An 8,705-nucleotide genomic window follows, 5' to 3' on the forward strand; every position below is an offset into this window, starting at 1 on the left:
TTATTCTAGTTATGAATTATTTATTTTCAAATATTAATTAATAATATTCTATTAAAATGAAATATTGCAAAGTTGAATAATCAATATTTTTGCGAAAAAAAAATCATATATTTTCTACAGAAAAATGTATATCATTTATTAAATTATTTAGTAAAAACTTTAGACTTTCTAATAGCTTAAGTAACTTAGTTTTAGAAATTTTAAAAATGATAATTCCACACAAGTATTACAGAAATAACTATTGTGTCAAACATTTTTAAAAGTTACATATGTCAAATATTTATTAGAATTAATAATTTATACATTTAAAATTTGATGTCATTTTGAAAAATCATAAAATTAGGAAAGTTGTCAACTTGATTTTACTGAATTATCATAACATTCTTAGAAACATATGATTATGTGAAACTATTAATTAGCAGATAGATGATTTTCAATATTTTAATATATAAAATAATTTCCATCAAAAAATTTGAATATTGAAATAATATTTTCATTTTAATATAAAATTTTCAATGCATAAATATTTTATTAATATATAAGATTCTCAATAATTTCGATTAATTTGATTTGTTTTACTTATAAACTAACAAACTATTATTAAATTGTAAAATCTAAACAAGCCTTGACATCAAAGTTGAGATGGCCGAGTTGGTCTAAGGCGCCAGATTAAGGTTCTGGTCCGAAAGGGCGTGGGTTCAAATCCCACTCTCAACAACCAAATACCTTTTTAAATTTTCTTTACAGAATAAAAGTATTTTTAAATTTAGTTACCTATTTATAAATTATAACACAGCTAAACATATTATAAAATAATATATTTTTTACATTATAATTATTGTTTTAAAATATTGGTCTATTCATTAATTTATACGTCGGTCCAATCTATATTTATAAGCTACAAATTAAATAGTGAAAAAATTAGTATGAAATTTTAGTGTAATGAATTTCACATCTCCTATGCAATTTATTGTATTGAGTGGTGATGTTTCATAATATTAGCACTTTAGGAGGAACAATAAATATAACAAAAAGACCAACTTCAACTAATGAAGAAGGGCAGGCATGTTTATTAAGATAATAACTGACTCCTAACTAGAAAATAAAGGACTCATAAATATATTTTTCATTATTAATAATTATGTTCGACTTTAAATTAAATTATAAGTATTTTACGTGCCTTTCAAAAAATAGAAAGACAATATTTCATAATTTAGTTTAAGAAAAAAAATTATAACAATTTAGAGCCAAACGTATATTTAATTTTAAAAGATGTACTAAAAATAGTCTATATATTAAAGGATTATCTAAACAATTTATGCAATGAATAACTTTTATAAATATTGATTAAATGTAGGGTAGGAAAGCCAGCCATAAATAAGTTCAATGTATATGTATTTGTGATTGAAATGTTAGTGCTCGGCCTTGTCCACTTGAAGGCTATTGGTTTAGACTTCTTGTGAAAGTTGAAGCTTGGCAAAGAGATTTTATTGCTTGTAAATATTCACCTCAACCAGCCTCAACTTTAAAAGAAAAGAGATAGATATCATTTTATTTTACCAAATTTAAATATCATTTTATTTTGCAAAATTTGTAGTACCTTCCCATTAACATCTAAATAAGAAATTTATAAAAAAAAAAATATTTTAAAAAAGTATAATTTATCCATGGTTATAGTTCAAAATTCAAAAAATTATTTGATTTAAGAATTAAAGTGATAGTAGTTATGTTTTAGAAGCCTATTTCACACTCTAGATACTTATTTTGAATATTTAACTGTTTTTAATAATAAGCACATTTCACTTTAACCTTATAAAAAAATTATATTTCATTTCCCTAGAATTAAAAATTAACTTTAATACCTATAAAATGAGTAAATTTTTCAGTTTTTGGTCTCAGAATGCTTTTGTGGTTTTAATTCTCCAACTATTGAAATTACAAATCTAGGTATAAAAAAGTTAAGTTGAAGTATATAAATTGATTTCTAAAATATAAAAAATAATATTTAAATAATATAACAAACATTAGTTGGTCAATTAACCTTATATAAAGCACACAAGTCATTATAAACTGTCTTAATTTTTCTGAATTCAAAGTACGAATGTGATTGTATTTCGTATATGAAACGTCGTCATCATCCCTGCAATTGGAAGGTTTGGAAAACTGCAGATGTTGGGGTCTCAACAAGCCTTGACCCTGCCAAAGCCTTAGCTTTTCAGTGGCATCTCTCAATCTGATTCTTCACTATTAGCATTCTGCTTGAAGAAAAATTAGAGGCCAAACTTGGTTATTATTTTGGAGCATTGCAAATTAGCTTTTAGAAAATGTCAGTCAACATGTTTGGTAGGTCAGAATAAACCAGTTCGTCTTCTGGCATCTCTAGGCACATCTTTTCCTGTTGATGGCAATGTGTTTACGAAGTGCATTCCTCAAACTGATATATGATTTTCTTCACAATCAATTTAAATGAATGTGTTTTCCTTGAAAAAAATGTGTGCAAATGATTAGCAAGATGAGAGGACAATAATATCAATATTACTGTCCATCTGGAAAAAAAAAATGGCATTTCTAATAAGAAACAAAATCTTCACATATTTTATAGTCCATTAACCTATTATCTGCTATAGATTTTGGGGGAATGAACGGGGGAGACTACTAATAGATACAGTTAAGATATGAATACCAACAATGAGCTACGATTCTATGAAGCAAAATAGCTTCAATTATAACACCAATTACCGACGATCATATTTAATCAGTTGTTAGCTTTAGTGACAAGAAGTCAACAGAAACTTATCCTTCAAGCGAGAGATGAGCTTGAACTTCTCCTCGGCCTCAACCTGTGCACGAACGTCAGTTTTTGATGCACGATCAGGATGAAACGTAAACAAGGCACGTTTATAGGCTGCTTGAACCTGAAATGTCCATCAACAGACAAATATTAGCATCTAAAACAGCAAAGGGCTTTCGCTAAATCAGAAGTCGGAACCACAATTATGTATGTATGTGTGTGTTGTTTCGTTCTATCTAAAGGGTAAATGGTCAATTTAGTCATGAGTGTGCAGTGCTGTCAATTTAGTTCTTAATCAGATATAGTTTCCGGTTATGTAAATAATACAAATATTATAGCATGAATACATGAATTAGCATCGAATCAGTCCTTAAAACTACACTTAGACAATAATCCCTTGAAACTTAAAAGCATGATGCAATTGAAGGATATTTTAAACATTGAGAGATCAAATTGACCATTTATCCAGTACGAGAAAGTTGGACAGCAAGCACCGAACTTCAAAATATCACCATCACTAATTCACTCTTGTTTCTCAATTTGCATTTCAGGAAAGGCCCGAAATTTTTTCTTAAATGGATAATAATCCGGTAACAAAATCAGCCATACAGCGACCAGGATATTATCACCCATTACCATAGCATTTAAAGGTGTTAGGCCCTTTTATTTTCCCAGATTTGATGGGCTTTCAATTTTAAATTGAGTTGGTTAACCGTTATTCAAAATATGGAGTATCTATTATTATGGTCAATCTTATATATTGTTACCTATCAATCGTTCAACTAACTGGTAGTGTAATCCTTCACGTGTACCCTCCTAGTTTTAGGCCAAGCAATGTCAATCATGATTTTCTTATATAGTCTTTCATGCGATGTTTTCCTCCTTGGCTAGCGATCCAATGACTGTATACCCCCTTCCCGATTTTAGAACAAACCATAACCAAGATCCTACTACTTTATTACCATATAATGTCAGACCCCATTGGGACTCTAGCCCATGACCAAGTACACCAGTCATTATCTAAAAGAGTTGATAACTAAGATCAACAATAACAAGAGAACCCCCAATATTCAAATAACCGTAAACAACTCAAATTCACAAGCTGCTTAGATATGAATAAAGAAGACAAACACCCATGAATGCTCAGTTCCACGTCATCCTCTGGCTAGTTTTCCATGACCAAAACAGATAATAATGCCAAAAATGATCGTCATAATGAAATTTGTCACTTTTAGTACAACTGTTTCAAGGACAGGGTTAACTTAAAATTGAATGCATCAACAGCACTAGTGAAGAAAAAAATAATGTAACCTCCATAAAGATTAGCACGTTTGAACAAATGTTGTCAGGGGAGTATTAACTGACCAGATTTCTTAATAGAAAATATCTAATAGCAACCATGGTCTCAAGAATTTAATTATGTGTTTAAGTGATTTCATCTGAACAATGCATAGTATAAATATACTAAATAATTGAAAAAGTGTATAGCATAGCATTCAAACAATAGGGACTCTAAATTGTCAAGTTTGATAAAGAATGATATATATATATATATATATATATATATATATATATATATATATATATTGTTAGGGTATAAGATGGGAGGATATTCCGTATAAGTTAATTAAAGTAAATAAATATAGTATAGGTTAATTAGAGTAAATAAATATATATTCCAAGGAAATATTCAATATAAGATATTCAGTATAAGTTAATTAGAGTAAATAAATATAGTATAAGTTAATTAGAGTAAATAAATATAGTATAAGTTAATTAGAATAAATAAATATAGTATAAGTTAATTAGAATAAATAAATATATATTCTAGGGAAATATTCAATATAAGATATTTATAATTAAAGATATATGCTAGGATAATATATGGGGAGATATATATATATATATAGGGACATTTATATTAAATGCAAATATATCCTAGGGAAATATTTAGTGAGAGATAGACGGAAAATAATTAGTATAAATAAAGTTAGAGTCTAGGATTAAGGGTATCTTTTTGATTTGTGAGTTTTGTAAAAGAAGTTATGCTCCAGGATAATTAACGGAGGTTATGCTCCCAATTATTGGATGACCGAAGGTAATGCTCCCAGTTATTGTTTAGTTGTGTTTACCTAGATATTACCATCAATAAAAGATATCAATTCGTTCTATTCTATTCTTTTATTATTCTTTTGTTTGTTTTGAGTTTTGAGTGTGTGAGAGGTTGATTTCGTTACGTCTCCTACTCAGTCACGTAACATATATATATATATATATATATATATATATATATATATATATATATATATATAAACACAACTTGCCTCATTGGGCAAAGGGGTAAAGCTTCCTCCCACATGTATTCCTAGGCCACGAAGCAATGAGGTCATATCATGGCATTGCATCTCCAAATGATTAAGCCCCTTCCGTATTTCAACCCGCAGTTGCTCTTTCAGGTTCATAAATTCTTCATCCTGAATTCAGCATTATTTGCCACAGATCAGAAAGAAAAATAATCGGTTAGTGAAAAAATTCAATGATTTATATTATGTCCAGAGTGAGCATCAAAGGAGACATTCAACTGGTCATGCATAATTAAAAGGTGAAGGAATTTCTAGAAGGTAAATTGAAGGATAATTAGCAGAAGAAATAGCTTCAGTGCAAACTAAAAAAATAATTGCAACCTTCTTTTGGGACTCTCTCACTTCTTCAATGCGTTCCTTTTGCCTTCTTTGCATATCCAGTTTGCGCTTTTCAGCCTTTCTTCTTTTGCGTAACATCTGTGCTTCCTCTGCCTGAAAAAAAAAAAAGCACACGAAATCTCAATATAATGAATCACATGACATCATAATCATACTTGAGAAAGATATAAAGAGATGAGAATGAATTTGAGAGACTGTGTTTCCCTGCGTTCGGATTTCATATTTATAATCGTTTTGGATACATTAATACCCATTTAAGAGATGAGAATATTCTAGTAAAACACGTGATGGCTCTTCCAGAAAGCTTGCCCAACCTGGGAAGAATCATGAACAAAATACAGACCCAAAGACACACCTATCCTAACGATATCTGTTGGGCAGATTGTTCTACCGCTATTGGGCCGTTATCGGACCACCCATTAATATCTTGTCTCACGCTCGAGATGTATATACCTCGGCATGAGGGAGTGTGTTGAAAGTCCCACATCGACTAGAGATAAGGCAAATTTATAATATATAAGTGGGGTGCAGACCTCACCTTACAAGCCGGTTTTGTAGGGTTGAGTTAGGCCTAAAACCCACTTCTAACAATCAAGAAAGGGTATAGTATATGGAATGTAATTGTCAAGAGAGGAAGAGGGCATTCCCCCAGTGATGGCCTAGTTTCAACAAAGTATATATTTTCTTTTCTGCTATACCATTCAGTTGAGATGTATGAGGACAAGTGGACTAATGTAAATGCCACTTGAACTTAAAATAGTAAAAAAGTAAGAAGAAAAGCATTATTTGGAATTATCACTCCAAAATTTGAAAATTTAGACAAACAGATTTTGATTTCATTAATCTCAAACACAAAGATAGACAATAATTCAAATCAATCTTTCATCAAAAAAACCAAGTACAACGAGAATGTTCATCCTTCCATAAATGTAACAAAATATTACATAAGGGTTCCTCTGGCACCACAATGAATTTGGAAAGATCAGGTGTTTTGCTTTGATATCACATAATGTGCATGGTCTTTTGGTGGTTTTCTTATGCAGAATTACTAGCAAGATCTCTATTATGCAGCCCTAATCCAAACTACGAGTTCCGTATATATTCTGTAACCAATTTTTCTCTTTGTAGCAAGTTTTGGTTCAGCTGATCTTGAGAAAATAATACCTGACTTTTGGCAGCTTTGTGAGAGAGCTTACGCAAAATAAGAGGTTATTTCCCGATAATAAACCAATAAATATAAAGTTCAACACCAACAAAAGCTTAAATATATAGTTAGATTTTTCTGAACAATAAACTAGACATTTAAAGGGAATTGGCATTTACACAACTAATTGGCCCCTCATCAACTTGTAAGACCCTAAGAACACATTTTGAAGAGCAAAGACATCTAAGGGCATAAATCAAAAGAGAATGAAGGGACCCTAGGAAGAGCTTTTGTTGAGCTTATTAGGGCTTACTTTAACATATAAGCACTTCTTCAGCTGAAAAAATGTTTGTTTAAATGTACATTTTAGTATATTTATGAAGCTTATCTAATGGCCGCACAACCAATTTTCCCATCTAACTATGTATGCCCTTTTTAGCTTATTTGTGAAGCTTACCTAAAGGCAGCACAACCAATTTTCCCCGCCAACTATATATGCATTTTTCAGCTTATTTGTAACGCTTACGTTAAGGTAGCACAACCAATTTTCCTGTCTCAAAGTGTGAGATCACGAAGCACACGCATTTGAAGAGACACTGTATCTAAGATAATAAATTGAAAGACCCTCCCCCGAGATTATTTGGCTCATCTTATCATATATTGAAAGACCTTCGTCTATTAAATAGAGTGCTTATAAAACTGGTACTACAGTCATCAGCTCTTAAACTGTTAATAAGCCTCTTACCCAAACAAGTGCATAAAACATTTAAAAAATGAGATATGTGTATTACCTGAATTTGCAATTGGAGCTGCCTAGATGCCCATTCTTTTTCCATTGCTAGCTTATACTCATCAGTCTCCTTAAGCTTTTCTCTTTCATTAATTATATCTCTCTCATTTGAAGTAGTACCAGTAAGGCCACAATGATGATCATTTAAAGCAGGCCCATCACAATTAACATGTCTTTCGTCAGTAGAGGCACACTTAGAATTCGTATCAAATAAAGAGTCAGCCTTACTCTTCAATGTAGGTTCAGGATTGGTAACTCGATTTTTTTGTGCCTCTTGACTCAAGTTCGATAAGCCACACTCCTCACCACTGAATTCTTTATTGAACCTTGAAACACCAGTAACATCATTACAGAAATCGTTGCTCTCATTCTGGGTGCCGGGAGACAAATCTTTGCTTCTTGTACTTCTTCCGTGCTCAATTTCGCAGCTTTGATGCAATGATTGCATTTCCGTCTCTGTGAATTCAAACAAAGAAGATTTAAAAGTCTCCCAATCAGAAGGAAAGGAAGATTGATTCTTCTCAACATTTTCACCATTAGTGGGACAAAAATGAGTTGTACCCCCAGCATTCTCCCGATTCCTATTTTCCTCATCAAAATCAGTGCATACATTATTGTTAAAATGTAATCCAGAAGAACTAGCATGTTCATCAGAACAAGGTTGGTCATTAAACCCAGTGCGCTTTCTCTTAACCGAAATCTTTTCCCACTGTTCCCGATCCATGAGTTCGCAATCAGAGCAATCACTATCTGATGACTCACTTTCAGACCCATCCAAACCGTAGCGATTTCTTGAAGTGCCCTCTCCAGGCCCTGCTTTCCGATTTTTTACCCCGTCAAATTCAGACTCCTTTTCACGGACACCATTTTCATCAACATCTATGTCAATAGAATCTCGCACAGCACTTGAGTCTGGAGAAGACATTTTGGTAGATGAGGCATCGCTATCCAATTCCCCAACACCTCCAGCAACAACTCCAGGAATCTCCGCATCATCACTTTCCTCATCATCGTCATCATCAATGCTTATAACACTCTGCGGCGTACATACCCGGTCTCTACTCGGTGCACCAGATCCATGCGACTTAGACATGAACTCGGGGTAATCTATGATCACCACCTCATCAACTTGATCACTGTCTACATCAATAAACACAATTTTTCTAACATCCTCTCTCTTCCCAGAACAAGTCTTGGGCTGAAAGTGCTCTCTTGAGACGCCTTTTCCCGTCATTTATCTATATCTGCAAACCAAGAATCACATCCACAAACCGATAG

The 8,705-nt window shown here is 32.0% G+C and overlaps 1 protein-coding gene and 1 non-coding gene across 2 annotated transcripts in view; one reads left to right on the forward strand and one right to left on the reverse strand.

Annotated features, from left to right (window-relative positions):
• The first annotated feature begins 636 nt into the window (after window positions 1–636).
• On the forward strand, window positions 637–717 carry TRNAL-AAG. The gene has a single exon. It is a non-coding gene; the product is annotated as a tRNA-Leu (tRNA).
• A 1,787-nt stretch (window positions 718–2,504) lies between these two features.
• LOC106779861 overlaps window positions 2,505–8,705 on the reverse strand; it is a 6,926-nt gene continuing 725 nt past the window's right edge. Inside the window, exons 2-5 of the mRNA XM_014668071.2 lie at window positions 7,429–8,671; window positions 5,476–5,586; window positions 5,116–5,265; window positions 2,505–2,915 (exon numbers count right to left, since the gene is read on the reverse strand). Coding sequence (XP_014523557.1) covers window positions 2,769–2,915; window positions 5,116–5,265; window positions 5,476–5,586; window positions 7,429–8,661 — 1,641 coding nt within the window. The 5' untranslated portion in view covers window positions 8,662–8,671 and the 3' untranslated portion in view covers window positions 2,505–2,768. The remainder of the gene's footprint in view (window positions 2,916–5,115; window positions 5,266–5,475; window positions 5,587–7,428; window positions 8,672–8,705) is intronic.

Source organism: Vigna radiata, unplaced genomic scaffold, assembly GCF_000741045.1.
Source record: "Vigna radiata var. radiata cultivar VC1973A unplaced genomic scaffold, Vradiata_ver6 scaffold_169, whole genome shotgun sequence".
NCBI lineage: Eukaryota > Viridiplantae > Streptophyta > Magnoliopsida > Fabales > Fabaceae > Vigna > Vigna radiata.